The sequence below is a fragment of the Thalassophryne amazonica genome, chromosome 1 (assembly GCF_902500255.1).
Source record: "Thalassophryne amazonica chromosome 1, fThaAma1.1, whole genome shotgun sequence".
Classification (NCBI taxonomy): domain Eukaryota; kingdom Metazoa; phylum Chordata; class Actinopteri; order Batrachoidiformes; family Batrachoididae; genus Thalassophryne; species Thalassophryne amazonica.
Window position 1 is genome coordinate 27922239 of NC_047103.1, and position 19556 is coordinate 27941794.

The 19556-nt window shown below is 41.1% G+C and overlaps 1 protein-coding gene across 2 annotated transcripts in view; it reads right to left on the reverse strand.

Annotated features, from left to right (window-relative positions):
• Window positions 1-19556, reverse strand: part of LOC117507760 (cadherin-18) — a 480214-nt gene that overhangs the window by 304340 nt on the left and 156318 nt on the right. For both annotated transcript variants that reach the window (XM_034167572.1, XM_034167578.1), the window contains exon 3: window positions 14828-15122. In XM_034167572.1, coding sequence (XP_034023463.1) covers window positions 14828-15122 — 295 coding nt within the window. The remainder of the gene's footprint in view (window positions 1-14827; window positions 15123-19556) is intronic.

Here is a 19556-nt window from a genome sequence, read left to right on the forward strand (position 1 = left end):
TCTGGACTCAGATTCACCGCCAAACACCCCGCAGGTGGACACGACAAACTGACTCTGTGAAGGATGGAAAAGGTGAGGTAAGTCAACAGAGCTACAGCAAATATCTTTCAGAGGCACACACTATCAGCAACACATTCAGGTCTGAATTTAAGCTTTATGTAAATGAGCAGCTTCTCACAACAGGTGGAGGATCATCAGTCCGTACGCCACGGCAGTGAGAAGCGAGCTGCACAGTTCTCATCACTGTTCAAATATACTGCGTAACAAAATGCCAAATTACTATTAACGATCATTCAGACAATAATCACCTCTGATGTGTGCTGACAGCATGTGTCCCTCACCCGTCCTCCTTCACAGGCACGATGTGTCAAACCCTGGCACGGTCCTCAGCGTCTCACAAACGAACGTCACAAGGTCGAGTTCCCGGCAATTCTGCTTGAACCACTCATGGCTTAAATGCAGAACACCATCTCATTATCTGCTTCAGCTGAAAGTGTTTAAGTTTACACATAAGCATCATCCACAGGTGCTGCGAGTCAGTAGGCCTGCACGTGAACATCCTCCACAGGTGCAGCTAATAACGCTGATGAGGGTGAAGGACTCTTCTGCCAGCACCGTCTCCACAGACAAAAACCAGTTTGCATACCACCTGGAGAGCAAAGAAAAGAAAACAACACAAAAACATCCAGCCAAACCCCCCAACACACAACATTTTTATCCCATTTGGTGTCTTTACAAAATTATGCACCAGACTGTAAACACCAAAATAATCAACAATTTATCAGTCTGAAATTAGGAAATAAACCTGTTTTGCTGTATTACGGTCGCAAATATCCATTTAACCGGTGACGCGCTAGCTAAACTCAATTTGCTACCGTAAATTCCAGGATTAATGTCCACAAATCATCAGACACAAGAGGGTTATTCCCATTCTAATCCAATTCCTTCTGTAAGTAATTCGGTCAGCAAAGCTTACTGTAGCAACAGTGTCGTCACTCCAGTGCCATTATTGACATCTTCGTAGCAAAGCGGTCAGGGCGCGGAGTAATGCATCAAATGTGAAATGGTCGAAAGCTGACATCTGCATAGCAACGCGGTCAGGGCATGGAGTAATACATGAAATGTGAAATGGTCGAATGTTGCCATTTTTATAGCAAAGCAGTCAGGGCATGGAGTAATACATCAAATGTGAAATGGTCAAATGTTGACATTGCATAGCAAAGTGGTCAGGGCACAGAGTAATACATCATCAAATGTGAACTGAATATTTTGCCACCCTCAAATCGATATTTTATGGTCAGAAATCTCACATGATTAACCAATCAGATTTGTGGAATAAATGTATTTGGATTAGAATTGTCTGTTATCCTCTATGATATATTACATTCTTTAATAAAATAATACAAAAAATGTTTTACCTTTAATTTAAAAACTACATTTAGAAATTCCAAAATTTGAATTTTACTAACATTCTAATGAAGAACCAAAAACAAAACACATTTACATAGAAACATTAGGTGCTTAAGACTTTCATACAGAGTTGCATAAATATTGAAATACGTGTAGTCTGGATCTGTGACTAAACTCAGCTATTCAGTCTGATTGCCCGCCTAGGCTTGAATGGCAAAAATATGAATGAGTGAGCTAGAGTGATGGGATTAATTACAAATGCAAGTTTCGTGTCTGTCGCCTGCTGGATGGTTAGTGAATGCTGTGGTTCATTTTAGATGTAGTATTCCTGCCATTCCTGAATACTGTGCATGTTATGTGCTCATTGTGATGTACCATGATCAGGTCATAGTCCATTAACAATTTAAGATAGGAAACGCAGAGAGAAACACAATGCCCTCTAAGGGACAAAAAGAAAACAGTACAGGAAAATAAATACAGGAAAATAAAATCAGAAAAGAATAGATCGAATGTATGGCAGGAGTTGGTGCTGAAACATTTCATCTTTACTGCAAATTAGTGACAACAAAGTCGAAACATTGATCCAGAACATTTCAAAAACATGTTTTGAAACCTTTTTCCAGGGTCTATGGCAAAAGGAAGACATGCTGAACACTGGCACCAATGGGGCTATTCATCAAATTATGAATTTCAAATTTAAACAGTACAATTAGTGCAGGGTGTGAATGTGCACAAATATGTGCACTGTTTGTTTCTCAAACAGCATGTTCTAAATAGAATAATCAATATTGAAACTAGTCATACAATGTTAAAGCTACCAGTGAAGTCTCTTGTATAGGAGAACAGGGTGGCAAAATAACAGTCTTTCATGACACTCAGAAAGATCCAGCAGGAGGGATATTCAACCTCAAGTTAAAAAAGGAAGAAGACAGCAGACTAGGTAATATAAGGAGCTGTGCATTTGGGTTGTCAGGGATTAGGGTGGACAAGGTGCATACAGTACATGCTCAGCTGCAAAGGATAATGGAAAACATAAATTAGAAACTAAAGACATCCAATAGGCAGTGGAGGAGAAAAGATTTGCAATGGCTGTAGGTCAGGTGAAGCAACAAAATGAGTGTCAGTGGAGCAGAGGAATGTCTCGGAGTGTTGCTGTGGGAAATGGAGCCGGTGAGAATCTGTTTCCTGTGGAGAGCTACATACAGTCTACTCACTGCTCTAACAAATCCGAGTTCCTGGTATGATCATCAGTCTGACTGCTGTCATGCTTCGAGTGGGGAAGAAATCTACAACCAGTGTTGGGTAGAGTTCTAAAACTCGATACTCAAGTGAAAGTGCAATGACTACCATAAATAATGATTCAAGTAAAAGCATAGACTGTATATACAGTGAACAAACCCTCTGTGATATCATCTACAGGTTTTCTGAAGAGCGTGTTTAAAGCGGAAATGGGGGGGGGGGGGGGAGCAGGCTGTAGACCCCATTATCCTGGCAGTGCCTGACTCCCGGCCAACCCATAAATGGGTAAAGGGGTGGAATGTGGGCAAGATCAACATGAGCTGGTCGGGATGAATCAAGCCCAAACACACCTACCCATCTCATCATAACCAAGATTGCTAAGGCCAACAGGCCTGGTTACACACGCATGCATGGAATGTGTGACACCACATCGTGCCACTGCTGTGGGCACACATACACACCCACACGAAAAAAAAAAGAAACACCGCAATTCCTAATATTTAATCCCCTCATCAAGCGGACAATGCAAGTATGATCCTTCTGTTCCTCTGTATATGACCCATGCTCATAGACATACAGTCATGAAATGGCATGAATGAAGCAGTGTAGGCTTATCATGTCCACATCTGCTCGCCCCACGTGTCCACCTGTCCCAGCTGGACATTACAGCCATCCAGATGCACGCTGCACTGGACAGCAATCGCACTGCAGCCACTTCAGGCGCACCTGACAATGTTTGATCATGGCGTGGGGGGAGGGAGTGACACACTCCTTACTGCATCTATGTTGACGGGGGGGCGTGTCACACTCGCATGCCACAAGTGTTGGGGGGCTTGCATGACATGTGTTTTGCTTGATAATGGCATGCTCGTGGGGCACTTAGAAAATGTGCTGCTGTTCGCACAGCCAGGTCAAAAGTGGTCAGCTCTCTATTCTCATGTTGGCAGCATCAATGGCCCCGCCTTTTCTAAGTTCCCCACGTGTGGTGTTGGATGTTTGCGAGTTACACCTGGACCTCAGCCGACACCACCCAAGAGGGGCTCAAATGGGCACTCGTAGGTGACTCGCTGTTTTTTGGCAGCTGTTGTGAAGGCCGCCTCGACTGCGTCATTCAGCCACGGTGTGACATGGTCAGTGATTTCATGCAGCATTTCATGTCGTGGCACGCAAAAGGTACAACAATGCTAGTTTTAATGCCGAGGATGAGTCTGAGGTAAGTAGAGTCCAGATCCAGCAGGCATTAAGTACAAACTGAAGTAGATATCTGGCAGTATTTTTTGAAAGAGCTCAGCAGACGGATTAACAATGATCAAGGCAAAAAGTCAGTTACACAATGGCATCCCAAAGGTTTCAACAGTGTCCTTGAGATGTAAGTCAAAACTCAAAGGTCAAAAGACATAGCACAGGCCAAAAAAGTGATAGAATGCTAGGAGCACTCACGGCAAATGCAAGAAGGCAGGATAGCACCATGATGATCTGGCAGGGGGCAAGTGAAAAAAAGATACCTTTTTAAGGGCCCCTTCACATATGACATGATTTAAGCCAACTAGCGCAGGAAAGAGGAATTGCATGCCATTTGTGAAAAATCCGAGCTGCCTCCAATGTGTTGTACATGTGTCGCTACAGCTGTTCACGCACACTAGCGGCTGAAAGACAGAGTGTGCCCTGTGAGAGCTCATTCGAACCCTCTCACGGCATGTGTCGGCCAAATTCCAGATGAGACAAACATTTAACACCGCTCGCCTGACACTTAGAAAATGTGTGGCCATTCACGCTGTTAGCAGGAAAATAGTCAAATCAAATCAATTTTATTTATATAGCGCCAAATCACAACAAACAGTCGCCACAAGGTACTTCACATTGCAAGGCAAGGCCATACAATAATTACGGAAAAACCCCAACTGTCAAAACGACCCCCTGTGAGCAAGCACTTGGCAACAGTGGGAAGGAAAAACTCCCTTTTAACAGGAAGAAACCTCCAACAGAACCAGGCTCAGGGAGGGGCAGTCTTCTGCTGGGACTGGTTGGGGTTGAGGGAGAGAACCAGGAAAAAGACATGCTGTGGAGGGAAGCAGAGATCAATCACTAATGATTAAATGCAGAGTGGTGCATACAGAGCAAAAAGAGAAAGAAACACTCAGTGCATCATGGGAACCCCCCAGCAGTCTAAGTCCATAGCAGCATAACTAAGGGATGGTTCAGGGTCACCTGATCCAGCCCTAACTATAAGCTTTAGCAAAAAGGAAAGTTTTAAGCCTAATCTTAAAAGTAGAGAGGGTGTCTGTCTCCCTGATCTGAATTGGGAGCTGGTTCCACAGGAGAGGAGCCTGAAAGCTGAAGGCTCTGCCTCCCATTCTACTCTTACAAACCCTAGGAACTACAAGTAAGCCTGCAGTCTGAGAGCGAAGCGCTCTATTGGGGTGATATGGTACTATGAGGTCCCTAAGATAAGATGGGACCTGATTATTCAAAACCTTATGGGTGAGATATGCTCTCTCCTTCTAGTCCCTGTCAGTACTCTAGCTGCAGCATTTTGAATTAACTGAAGGCTTTTCAGGGAACTTTTAGGACAACCTGATAATAATGAATTACAATAGTCCAGCCTAGAGGAAATAAATGCATGAATTAGTTTTTCAGCATCACTCTGAGACAAGACCTTTCTAATTTTAGAGATATTGCAAATATTGCAAATGCAAAAAAGCAGTCCTACATATTTGTTTAATATGTGCATTGAATGACATATCCTGATCAAAAATTACTCCATTTCTCACAGTATTACTAGAGGTCAGGGTAATGCCATCCAGAGTAAGGATCTGGTTAGACACCATGTTTCTAAGATTTGTGAGGCCAAGTACAATAACTTCAGTTTTATCTGAGTTTAAAAGCAGGAAATTAGAGGTCATCCATGTCTTTATGTCTGTAAGACAATCCTGCAGTTTAGCTAATTGGTGTGTGTCCTCTGGCTTCATGGATAGATAAAGCTGGGTATCATCTGCGTAACAATGAAAATTTAAGCAATGCCGTCTAATAATACTGCCTAAGGGAAACATGTATAAAGTGAATAAAATTGGTCCTAGCACAGAACCTTGTGGAACTCCATAATTAACCTTAGTCTGTGAAGAAGATTCCCCATTTACATGAACAAATTGTAGTCTATTAGATAAATATGATTCAAACCACCGCAGCGCAGTGCCTTTAATACCTATGGAATGCTCTAATCTCTGTAATAAAGTTTTATGGTCAACAGTATCAAAAGCAGCACTGAGGTCTAACAGAACAAGCACAGAGATGAGTCCACTGTCTGAGGCCATAAGAAGATCATTTGTAACCTTCACTAATGCTGTTTCTGTACTATGATGAATTCTACAACCTGACTGAAACTCTTCAAATAGACCATTCCTCTGCAGATGATCAGTTAGCTGTTTTACAACTATCCTTTCAAGAATTTTTGAGAGAAAAAGAAGGTTGGAGATTGGCCTATAATTAGCTAAGATAGCTGGTTCAAGTGATGGCTTTTTAAGTAATGGTTTAATTACTGCCACCTTAAAAGCCAACTAATAAAGATAGATTGATCATATTTAAGATCGAAGCATTAATTAATGGTAGGGCTTCCTTGAGCAGCCTGGTAGGAATGGGGTCTAATAGACATGTTGATGGTTTGGAGGAATTAACTAATGAAAATAACTCAGACAGAACAATCGGAGACAAAGAGTCTAACCAAATACCGGCATCACTGAAAGCAGCCAAAGATAACGATACGTCTTTGGGATGGTTATGAGTAATTTTTTCTCTAATAGTTAAAATTTTATTAGCAAAGAAAGTCATGAAGTCATTACTAGTTAACGTTAAAGGAATACTCGGCTCAATAGAGCTCTGACTCTTTGTCAGCCTGGCTACAGTGCTGAAAAGAAACCTGGGGTTGTTCTTATTTTCTTCAATTAGTGATGAGTAGTAAGATGTCCTAGCTTAAGGAGGGCTTTTTTATAGAGCAACAGACTCTTTTTCCAGGCTAAGTGAAGATCTAAATTAGTGAGATGCCATTTCCTCTCCAACTTACGGGTTATCTGCTTTAAGCAGCGAGTTTGTGAGTTATACCACGGAGTCAGGCACTTCTGATTTAAAGCTCTCTTTTTCAGAGGAGCTACAGCATCCAAAGTTGTCTTCAATGAGGATGTAAAACTATTGACGAGATACTCTATCACACTTACAGAGTTTAGGTAGCTACACTGCACTGTGTTGGTATATGGCATTAGAGAACATAAGGAAGGAATCATATCCTTAATCGGGGGTGTTGACTCATTTAAACTAACATATTCATCCTGCTGTATCCAGGTTTCTGTAAGGCAGAATAAATCAATATGTTGATCAATTATTATATCATTTACTAACAGGGACTTAGAAGAGAGAGACCTAATGTTTAATAGACCACATTTAACTGTTTTAGTCTGTGGTGCAGTTGAAGGTGCTATATTATATTTTCTTTTTGAATTTTTATGCTTAAATAGATTTTTACTGGTTATTGGTGGTCTGGGAGCAGGCACCGTCTCTACGGGGATGGGGTAATGAGGGGATGGCAGGGGGAGAGAAGCTGCAGAGAGGTGTGTAAGACTACCACTCTGCTTCCTGGTCCCAACCCTGGATAGTCATGGTTTGGAGGATTTAAGAAAATTGGCCAGATTTCTAGAAATGAGAGCTGCTCCATCCAAAGTGGGATGGATGCCGTCTCTCCTAACAAGACCAGGTTTTCCCCAGAAGCTTTGCCATTTATCTTTGAAGCCCACCTCATTTTTTGGACACCACTCAGACAGCCAGCAATTCAAGGAGAACATGCGGCTAAACATGTCACTCCCGGTCCGATTGGGGAGGGGCCCAGAGAAAACTATAGAGTCCGACATTGTTTTTGCAAAGTTACACACCGATTCAATGTTAATTTTAGTGACCTCCGATTGGCGTAACCGGGTGTCATTACTGCCAACGTGAATTACAATCTTACCAAATTTACGCTTAGCCTTAGCCGGCAGTTTCAAATTTCCTTCAATGTCGCCTGCTCTAGCCCCCGGAAGACAATTGACTATGGTTGCTGTTGCCGCTAACTTCACATTTCTCAAAACAGAGTCACCAATAACCAGAGTTTGATCCTCGGTGGGTGTGTCGCCGAGTGGGGAAAAATGGTTAGAAATGTGAATGGGTTGGCGGTGTACACGGGGCTTCTGTTTAGGGCTACGCTTCCTCCTCACAGTCACCCAGTCGGCCTGCTTTCCCGGCAGCTCGGGATCTGCTGGAAGGGAACTAACGGCGGCTAAGCTACCTTGGTCCGCACCGACTACAGGGCCCTGGCTAGCTGTAGAATTTTCCACGGTGCAGAGCAGAGTCTCCAATTCGCCCAGCCTGGCCTCCAAAGCTACGAATAAGCTACATGTATTACAAGTACCATTACTGCTAAAGGAGGCCGAGGAATAACTAAACATTTTACACCCAGAGCAGAAACGTGCGGGAGAGACAGGAGAAGCTGCCATGCTAAATCAGGTAAGAGCTAGTAGCTGCGCTAAGCTAGCGGATTCCTAAAAACACACAAAGTAAATAATGTGTAAATAATTTAGAGGTGATTCAGCAGAGGGAGTGCTTTAGTTAAGGCACGTGAAGATTACACTGTGAAACAAATCATTATCTAGTTATCTAGATCAATCTAACTGCGCAGATTAAACAGCTAACATATACAGCAAAACACCGCTATGCTCCGGAACAGGAAGTGATACAATACCGCAGTGAGAGCCAACCACCAGTAGAGGCAAGCAAAGCAAAGCAAAGCAAAGTCAACAGGTGATCACTTTTGAGGTGGATGTGAAATTTGTCCAAGTGCTCTCACGAGTGTGGTGTTGCAAAGAGCAACACACATGTGGTGCATGTGTCTCTTATGTGTGCGTGTGTGTCATCCCCCCTGCTCCCCCTGAAACACATGTGGTGTATCTGTGTTTCACGCACCCCCACACACCACCCTATACATTTGGCATGTGTGGGGCGGCAATTGCATAAAATACTTATATGTATGTACAGACATGAACACATGCGGGGCCGGGCAGCCAGGTCAGAGCGCACACAGCACGGAGAGGCACCTGCCAGCTGCTGACCAGAGATGCAAATGACAGCTCAGTGCACACGACGTCACAGTACAAACACAGAGACCACAGCCAGGACAGGTATATTAATAAGTACTACACAACCTACATACACAATTACATAACAAATAACTAAAAAATAATGATCACATAACAGAGAGTGACACGTTGGTGTGTGCGCTAAACTGACAGGTGGTGTGTCTGCCGACAGCAGGCATTTTACGTACCTTTTATACGACAGCGATGGGAGCACAGCGGTAAATGTTTGTGGCTGACAATCAGAGCTTTTGTAAATTGCAGGTTCGAATCTCGTGCGTGGAATGTATTTTTTTCACAGGAGATGCGCAGTGTAGTTACACAGGCTCCCGCCACTCGCACTGTGTTCCCGCTGTGACAGTTTTGTGCACAAGCCTGCACAAAACCGTTGCTCGATGTTTTTGTGGTTTGCTCATACAAGCTGTTTTCCCATAATTCGCCGTGATGTGTACTTATTCATACTATGTGTGAAGGGGCCCTAAAGGATGATCATCTAGTAATGCAGAACTGTACAAGAACAAAAGGTCCGGAGAATTAAAACCTGGAAGGATTGGTACAAGAGAACACTATGATAATGAATACCAACAAACTCCCAGAATCACAAAGAGACTAATATTAATATTAAACTTGTGATCACTGAGGGAGGGAATGTGAGAAAAAAATACAAAAGGTGCACAGGAAAAAGACCTAGACACAAGGGAGACAAAAAAGCAATGAAAGTGCATCAAACTAAAAAATAAACTACTGTAAAAAAGACACCCGTATATTGCTTCACACACTATGGGAACATGAACAGAGAAACCACAGGAGTGCTCTGTGCTCTCTGCTCATCAAACCAGAGAATAAAGGTTGAGGTTCACTAATAGGGAGGAAAATAACACTGACTGAACCATAACTGAACAAAGATATGCCACATGTCATGCATGTGCCCACAACCTCTGACTGTGCTGGTGATTCATTTTTATGGGTGGCTCGGGTGCAGGTATAAAAAAATATAACAAGCATACAGCCTCATTACATGTGGCAGTATCAGTGTAGCTAATATCACCAAGATGTTGATACCTGCTAAGCAGTGTTAAAAGCACTAACACAGTAAAAATTGCTGAACAGAAGTACATTTGTACTAGAACCCGACTGATAGATCACTTGTGTCATATTTATTTTTTAATGGTGATTCACCTTATTACAGACTTGACTGGTCAAAATATTCCTGTGTTGTGCTTTTTAGGTCTGTACTTTCTGTACTTACTTTCACAGTCCAAAGACAAGGAGGTTAATTGGAAACTTCAAGGTGTGACTGCAAGAACGTCCAAAGGTGTGAGTTCTGTAACTCACCTATACCCTGTGTAGACTGTAAATCAGCTCTTGCCCAGTGAGGGACTGGAGTACATTGTAAATTTCGGCAACTGCACGCAGGATAAGTGGACAAGGACGAATGGCTGTATTTGTTATGCATATTTGTAGCAAAAGAAATATAAAACAAAAAGGAAAGTACTCTGAATTGTGAATTAAACATTATCCCAGACACAAAGCACTGCAATATACATACGAGTAGCTTTAGGTATGGGAATCGAGAATTGGATCTTGTCGAGGACCAGTTCAGACTTTTTCAACCCATCGGAAGCACATATCCCAGATGATATCAGTTCCTCTTATCAATGCTGCCATGTCTTTCTGATAGTCAACATTGCAAAAACACATGTATCGTGACATTGCTACCATACTATCACATCCAAACTCTGTGTCTTGCAACAAGGAAAGGCGATCAGGAATTAATCACCAAACTGGTAAAGAAAGTGACCTATAATCAGAACAAATAATGAAACTGATATTGACAAAATCTCATCAATCTCTCTCCTGCTGAGCATAAGCAGTTATTGGTTGGGGCTTCACTCCAAGAATGTCATTAGCCCATCCTAACTTGACCTAAAATGTAAATGTTTTATGCTAAATCCAGTTTTATCATGCCTAGGCTTTCAGCAATAATATTCTTTGACTGATCTGGTCCAACAGCATCCCCACTTTCAGTAACACCCATGAGATATTGTTTATGCACTGCAGTAGAATCTAAGGGAGTTCGAGCCACTCATGTACCACAATTTATTTAATTATTCTATTTCTTTGCTAACCTAGCATAATTAAACATGGGTTGTTGAACAACTTCATCCAGAAACTGGAAACCCCCACCACAAGTAACTAATCAAACCCCCCACCAACACCAAAACCTCTGGAGCCACCTTGGACTGACATATCAGACTGATAAAGAAGTTGACATGTTTGACTTAGAAACAAAACATACTGACTAGTATAGCTGTATATGTCAGCCCTTTCGATTCATGAATATTCACGATGGAACCAGTGAGATATTGACTGTGCACAAAGGGGGTGCCTACGGTTCCCTTGGGGTTTGCATATTTTATCACTCTTGCACATTTCCATCTCTGCACTGCCAAAAAACAGTGAAGCTGTTTTCGTCCTGCTTCTTATTAAGGATTGCTACTTTTTCAGTAACTGAAAAGACTGTTTTAGAAAAACAGCTATAAATGGAATGCATTGCATATCTGATATCACATGGTATAGTTGAAGGAAATCAATCTTGGTGCATGTTGGGACATCCTATGTTTTAATGGACTGCAACAAAATATTTGACAATGTTATTGTGCTGAAAGGCAGAAATCCAGAGTAGCTTTTGTTCCTGTGACCTAAAAACAGAATGGCAAAATAGAGAAATAAAATATAGATGTTATCCACATGATGCAGGGCATACAAGAAGTAGCCACCTCAGAGGAAGTGGATAGAGTTGTCTTCGATATGGAAGGCAGGAATGTCGGTAGCAGCCAGTGCTGCTGTGGAGGCACGACTGAGTGCCTTTGTTTCCCACTTGGTTGGTTTGCACCTGGGAAACCAACATAGCCATCAGAAAACACAGTTGAAAAAGACAACTCTGCTCATTTAAGAGTTGATCAAGTAATCAAACACATCTTTCTGCAATGTATGGCTTACACTGTTTTTTGATTGTTTGAAGACTAATTCCTCCAAGGCTATTGGAGATATTGGCACCATATTCAACAGACACTTGTAGCTTGAGCCCAAGATTGCTCTTGAAGAGGTTCATTTGAAATTTGGTTGCCATGGTAGTAAAAAAGTTGAACTGTTGTATCTTCCCTACAGTGAGGAAAATAAGTATTTGAACACCCTGCGATTTTGCAAGTTCCCCCACGTAGAAATCATGGAGGGGTCTGAAATTTTCATCTTAGGTGCATGTCCACTGTGAGAGACATAATCCAAAAAAAAAAAAAAATCCGGAAATCACAATGTATGATTTTTTAATAATTTATATGTATGTTACTGCTGCAAATAAGTATTTGAACACCTACCAACCAGCAAGAATTCTGGCTCACACATACATACATTGTGATTTCCGGATTTTTTTATTTTTTTTTGGATTATGTATCTCACAGTGGACATGCACCTAAGATGAAAATTTCAGACCCCTCCATGATTTCTAAGTGGGAGAACTTGCAAAATCGCAGGGTGTTCAAATACTTATTTTCCTCCCTGTATGTATTCTGTCTACACATTTCTGTCTTCTGCAAGGCAACTGAAGATGTCAACACCAAATTTGGCAAGCATATGTATTTTGAGCTCAAGCTTGCTCTTGGAGAGTTAATTTGTAATTTGGATAATATAAGGTCTGGTTACATGGTGCACTTCACTGCATCCACCACACTACGGAACCAGTTTGGGCTCATGATGGCAACCACTCATGTAGACAACCAGCCTATCCCACCTCTTGAAAGTAGTTATCTCTCTATTGCACCCAGGTGAAATGAGCATGTCGTCTTGAATTTCTACAGCACTTGTGGTCCTCCTCACTGAGATTACACACCATGTTCCCTCACAACGCAAAATATTCCCCTTTACCGTCTTCTTCATTTGAACAGAAACCAATCTTCTTTTTAGTAACCAGTAAGCATAAAAAGTTCTGGACTGTAGTCATGGCTCTGTAATTGGACATCACAGGGTACATTTTGAAATGGTTGTCTAGGTTGGCTTTGAATTCATTCAGTATATGTGCAGTAACTTACTTCGGAAGGGCGTTGCTAATCTGAGTGCTCTCTACATTGCCATTCATTTGAATCCAAGTCATTCCAGCGGTACCCAAAGATCTTCTGAACAGACTTAGCACCAAATATATCCAATCATCGCCTTAGGTTAATGATTAACATCCAAGTCTCACAACATACAGATTCATTCCAAATCATAATTTTGCAGAATGACGATATGAGGCCACTTACATGACCCACCAAGCAAAAAAGAAAAGGCCATTGTCATGTGACCAAAGTGGAGGAAGTAACCCTGTCATATGACTCTTGCTGAAAAGTGCCACCCCCCTAACCAACACCCATCTCTTCTTGGTTGGGCTTTTGCAGTTGATCAATTTTTTAACACAAATTTAAATTATTTTCTGTGAGATTATTGGCTTTGACTTGCAATGTTCAATGTTACACGAAAAGTTTCTTTCAGTTTGTAATGTTGCATTCCACTGTATAGTAGTGCAACATTTCAGTTACAGTTCAATAACTTTAAATAGTGATGGAAAATGTACACTTGTTTTCATAATGTCCATCACAAGAAGTTTCTTGTGCCTAAGACCACCAAACAGGCCTGGACATGTGCATGTATTTCTACATTAAAAGAGTGCAATTGAGACACACTTTACTTGTCTGCGCATACTGTTTACAGTTATCAGCCGTTGTTGTGTGCAACAAATTATGCTGCATATTATGGTGTATTGTTTGTAACTATAATGTGGAAAAAGTGAAAAGAAAGAAAAAAACAGTCATATATTATTAAGCTATCTTGAACTTGCTGTCCTGTACACACACTCACTTGCAAAACATGTACTGCACATGTGTTTCACGTTGCTAACGTGCATTTTGCATTTTGCATTAGTGATGTGAGCTTGCAAAGTAAATGTTGTTCTGTGAGGGAATGCCCCCCCCCCCACAACCACACAAAACCAAAGGCGACATTAACCCGTTTTGCCCCACTGGCAACAATCGTTGCTGAAGTGTATCACTGTCATTTTCTACTCACAATAAAAAATCTCAAAGGTACTAATCAATTTTTTCCACTTATAAAGACACACCTGGGTATAAACGGGGTAAATGCTGTAGCACACAAAACAAAAGTGAATTGAAAGCAAGCATTTAATAAAATTAATTCAAACACGGACAGAAAAAACGTAAAACTTCACTATAATGCTTCACCTCAGGGAGCTTTGGTGGCAGCTGTCCACTGGTGCGGTCACAGGTTAGCAATAAACTAGTAACTGACCAGAGACCTTTACACATATGTCCATATTCTCAATACCACAGCAATGTGGCATTGGTCCCTTCCAATTGGAAGGGAACAATGTGCCATTCTGATTGGCTTAATGCCTAATAAGAACACGGCTGATCCACCTCCTTCACAACCAGAGTCTGCACTGTGTTTAGGTTTTGCAGTCTTTGAATAGCAAATACATCATGGACATACACACCCCAAAAGCATTTGCGACACTCATTTTGTGCTTTCCGTCAAGGTAAAGCCCACAGGGCTTACATAAAGGAAAATAATACATTGTCCAGACCAGATCACAATGTACACTGGAATCTGATTTCTGAAGGTACAGTGGAATTTCATCTGGGGAATCCAATGAAAAAAGCGAAGATCACAGAAGAAATATGTTACTTATCACAAAGAACACAAACCAGGACTCTGCACAGAGAATGACACGTTTGATGAGTGTTCTTGTAAATCAGACATTTTTAACACATGAAGTCAAAGGTCCTGATGCAACATTTTCTCTTTACTAGGGAAAAGTGCACTCAACAGGATGTAAAAACAACAAAAACATCTCTAACAGGAATGCATTTTCACAGTTTGTTCACATTTCAATCCACTAAATAAGACTCACCGATGTAGATAGCAGGGAACAATCAATCACTGCAAGGTCGATTTGATTTAGGAGCACCACTCACCTACTTCAGACATCTCTGGCACCGTAGCTACAAAGGGTCCATCTGGAAATTTGGGTGCATTGTCATTGATGTCTTGCACTTTGATGATGAATTCCGACTTTGGTTCCAAAGCTTCTTCTGTGTTGCGGTCCAAGGCTTGTGCATGCAGGACATAATGTGTTTTCCTTTCCCGATCCAGGCTCTTTGTAGCATGAATATCTCCTGTCACCTCATCGATGATAAATATAGTCCCAGCTCCTTCCCCGCTCAGAATGTACCTGACGGATCCGTCGCCTTTATCTGAGTTTGAATGAAGCTGGAAGAGAAACCAGACAAAGTGTACATGAATAAAAAGAGATCAAATACCAGTTTTAACTCACTAAGTGAAGTGTTTCAGAGTGAATCTGCTCACTATCAGGTTTAATTTCATACTGAAATGTGAAGTCCATTTTTTTTTTTTTTTTTGTAATTACTAATACAAACAAAAATATATATATTTGTAATCAAACAGAAATATTGCTTATTTCCAGATTCTATGGCTTACAAAACTCATGGTTTAAATTTTAGTCATGCATCAGATTATTTTAAAGACTACCAAAACACTCACTCATCTTCAACTGATTATCCAGGATTGGGTCGCGGGGGCAACAGCATCAGTATGAGACCCAAAACTTCACTTTCCCGCATCACATTAACCACCTCTGACTGGGGATACTGAGGTGTTCCCAGGCCAGTGTAGAGATCCAGTCTCTCCACGTAGTCCTGGGTCACTAGATGCCCAAACCACCTCAGCTGGCTCCTTCCAATGTGAAGGAGCAGCGGTTCAACTCTGAACTCCTCACAGATGACCAAGCTTCTCACCTTATCTCTAAGGGAGACAAAACCAGCCATCCTCCTGAGGAAACCCAAGATCCAGTTCTTTTGGTCATGACCCAATCCTCATGACCATAGGTGAGAGTGGGAATGAAGAATGACCAGGAGCTGGAGAGCTTTGCCTTTTGGCTCAGCTCCCTTTTTGTCACAACAGTATGGTAGAGCAAATGCAATACCGTCCCTGCTACGCTGACTCTCCAGGCAATCTCACGCTCCATTATCTCCTCACTCATGAATAAGATCCCAAGGTACTGTGCACCACATTCCCTACCTAGCATGCAATCCATCTGTTTCCTGCTGAGAACCATGGCCTCAGATTTAGGGGTGCTGATCCTCATCCCAGCTGCTTCACACTCGGCTGTGAGTGTTGGAGGTCACAGGCCGATGAAGCCAACAGGACCACATCAAATGCAAAAAACATTGATGAGACCCGAGCCCACCAAACTGAAGACCCTCCTCCTGCCGACTACACCTTGATATCCTGTCCATGAATATCACAAACAAGACTGGTGACGAGGTATAGTCCTGTCGGGAGACCAACCACCACCGGAAATGAGTCCGACTTACTACCAAGAACCCAAACACAGCATTCACTTTCTGAGTACAAAGATTGGAGGCCCTGAGAAGGGACCCCATCACTCCATACTTCCGCAGCACCTCCCACAGTGTCTCTCAGGGTACCCGATTATATTCCTTCTCCAAGTCCACAAAACACATGTAGACTGGTTGGGCATACTCCCAGGCACCCTCCAGGATCCTTGTGAGAGTGAAGAGCTGGTCGGTTGTTCCACGGCCAACCCGCATTGCTTCTCCTCAATCTGAGGTTCGACTATCGGCTGAACCCTCCTTTCCAGCACCCTGCAGTAGCCTTTAACAGGGAGGCTGAGTAGTGTGATGCCCCTGTAATTGGTACACACTATTTGTATGGCAATTACTACCAGACCAATTGGAGACAAATATACCTCAGCTTTCCAAATGGAACACCTCTTTACAAAATATATGAAACATTTTTTTTTTTTTTCTGTAGCTCACTGGACTCATAGCCTCTGTGGCCCTGCCTGCGCTCAGTTCAAAAGCGGTCAGGAAAGCACAGGAATGGCACTGAAACATGGACTCCATCCTCAACCCCTGATATTTCAGAGTGATTCTTTCCCTGCTTGGACCCTGATGTGCATTGCACCTACAGGACACTTTGTTCACGTGAATACACACCTGCAGGTTTGCTTCAACATTTAGGAATTATTGCTTTAAAATCATGTTACCATGTCAATAGACTGGTATATTCAGTGGTGGGCCCAGATAAACAAAAAATTAACTTCAATAACAGATAATCAGATAACTGAAAAGTTATCTTTGATAAAGATAAAACGATAAACCACCCGAAAATGTATCAGAAGTTACAGATAACCGAAAAATTCCAGTATTGTCTCTACATTTACAACTACTAACAAACTGAATTTGACTTTTAACACCACGATCGCTTCTGGTAGCATCAAAAGCGACAACAGACCCAAACACTGAGCCTGCACTTATGTCTTTGAACATCTTTGCCCACTGCTAGAAGCTTTTATTTACTACATGGCTTCCAGCACAGAAGCACACTGAAAGCAGCCAAAGCCCAGCTCTTCCCAATCACACCACTCCAGTCAGGCAGAGGCCTTGGAAAATAAAGCCATGCTGACTTATGGTTTGGTATATAAATAAAATGAATACTGATAGGATAACTCCATTAATGTCAATTATGTCATTTGTGCAAAGTTAAAATATAACATATGTCTTTTAATGTTGAATAATGAACTAATTCTGAAGTTTTGTAAAAAAAAACATAGACAGATTGCAAAGGATTCTGGGTAAAAGGTGCCTCTTCTGCTAAACACTGATTGGTTGAGTCATTCATTATGTAAACCAACATGTTAATGTGACGTGTTGTGTGTTTGTGTTTACAGATAAATGTGCTTTTGTAAAATATTCCATTTTTTTATTTGTAAAAACAGGCATTTCTACAGAGCCCTGGAAGTGTTGTCGCAAATGTTTTGTGTTGTCGCAAATGTTTTGCATGTGGAGAGAATGTGCACACGTTTTATGATGTTGTGCGCACGTTTTATTATATTGGGCACACGGTTTATTATATTGTAAAACATGCACTCAATACTGTCTTGACACATAAATGTTGGCTATTCGCCCTACTGATGTTTCAAATCCCACAAAACCTCAGAGAGGTCGCGCACTGCGAGATCCCAGTAACAGTGAGAACTGCGTTGAGATGCTCTGATCACGCTGCACTTTAACTGGTGCACACAGACAACACCATTAACATTGCAACATAAAACTATTTTTATATTGTGCCTAAAACTCACGTGAATATATTCTCTGGGTTTTTAGACATTTTTATTGCTTTTATTTTGTGTAAACATGCGAGAATCACAGGCTGTCTCTCCCTTATTTTCAATGGGAGCTGCTGTGAGCTACACTTGCTTCCTGATCACGTCATTCTGGAGGAAAGTGAAGTTTGCTCGTTAACGTCTTGATTATTGTTCTTTACAACACAGTTTATCCTCTTTGTTCGAGACTAATATGTATAGTATGTCTGAAAATTAGGTTTGCATTCATTAAATTCCATGCAGATTAAATGTAACAGACACGGATTATTTGTTATAATTGTTTTAGCAAGTCTTCAGGGTATCATGCAGCAGTCTCTTATTAACGTGACAAAAAGCATAAAAAAATTACATTTTTGCAGTATAATATTCATTTACAACTGTCATCGTGTTGACTCTCTGGCAAGCAAGGGATTATGGGACACGTCAATAGGGTGAATGAACACTACTGGCCAGTAGATGGCAGTAGAGACCTTGAAAACTTGCCAAAACAAAATTCCAGATAATCCGTGTCTGCTACATCTAAAATGCGTGGAATTTAATAAACGCAGACACAATAACAACGTCTGTAAACCCAGAGAATATATTCATGACAGTTTTAGGCACTAGAGTTTAATGCTGTTGTCTGTAGATCCTGATCAGAGTGTTTCAAATGCATTTCTCTAATTTCGTGAACGTACTGAGATTACCCTATCCTACCCATAATGCACTGCTGGGCACAGCATATATCCACACTAAAACCTTAAAAATTAGCACATTACTTTAAAACTAAAACATATATCTGATATTTTCACTTTATATAACTTCAGACATGACATTAATTTAAATCACTTTTCCGAAATTAGTTGCATTTCAGTATGGGGTTAAGAGAAATTAGGGTTTTTTTTTTAGGACCAGTTTTCCTTTGTCTGCAGAGAATAGAGAATTATTTTTCTCAAAGCAGCTCTTCTCTGTTTTGCAGAGGGTAGAACTACACGTAAGCTATGAAATATTTAACAGGTAGGTGCTCAACTGATTTTAAGTTTTATAAATATTTGTAGCTGTTCAGCTGTATTTACCATGTTATCGGTCTTAAAATTATCGGACAAAAATTTATCATAAGATAATTAGTCTGATATTGGTTTTTAAAGTTATCTAAAAAGATAATCCGATAATGAAAACATTATGTTTGATAATTATCGGTTATCGGATTATCGGAACTGTGCCCACCACTGGATATATTATAGTTATGTAAAGGTTACAATTAAAATGCAGTAGAGCTGCAACTAACAATTATTTTCAGATTCAATTAATTGAGAAAATAATTGACAGATTCATCAATTAATTGTTATGCTCATAAAATGTCAGAAAATGGTAAAATAATAATAAAAAAAAAAAATAATCAATTGTTGTCCAGGGCCCAAGATGATACCTTCAAATCTTGTTCACAGCTCAAAGGCATTAAGTTTACTACCAAAGACAAATAAACAAAATAACAAAATAAAGCAGAAAATATTCAC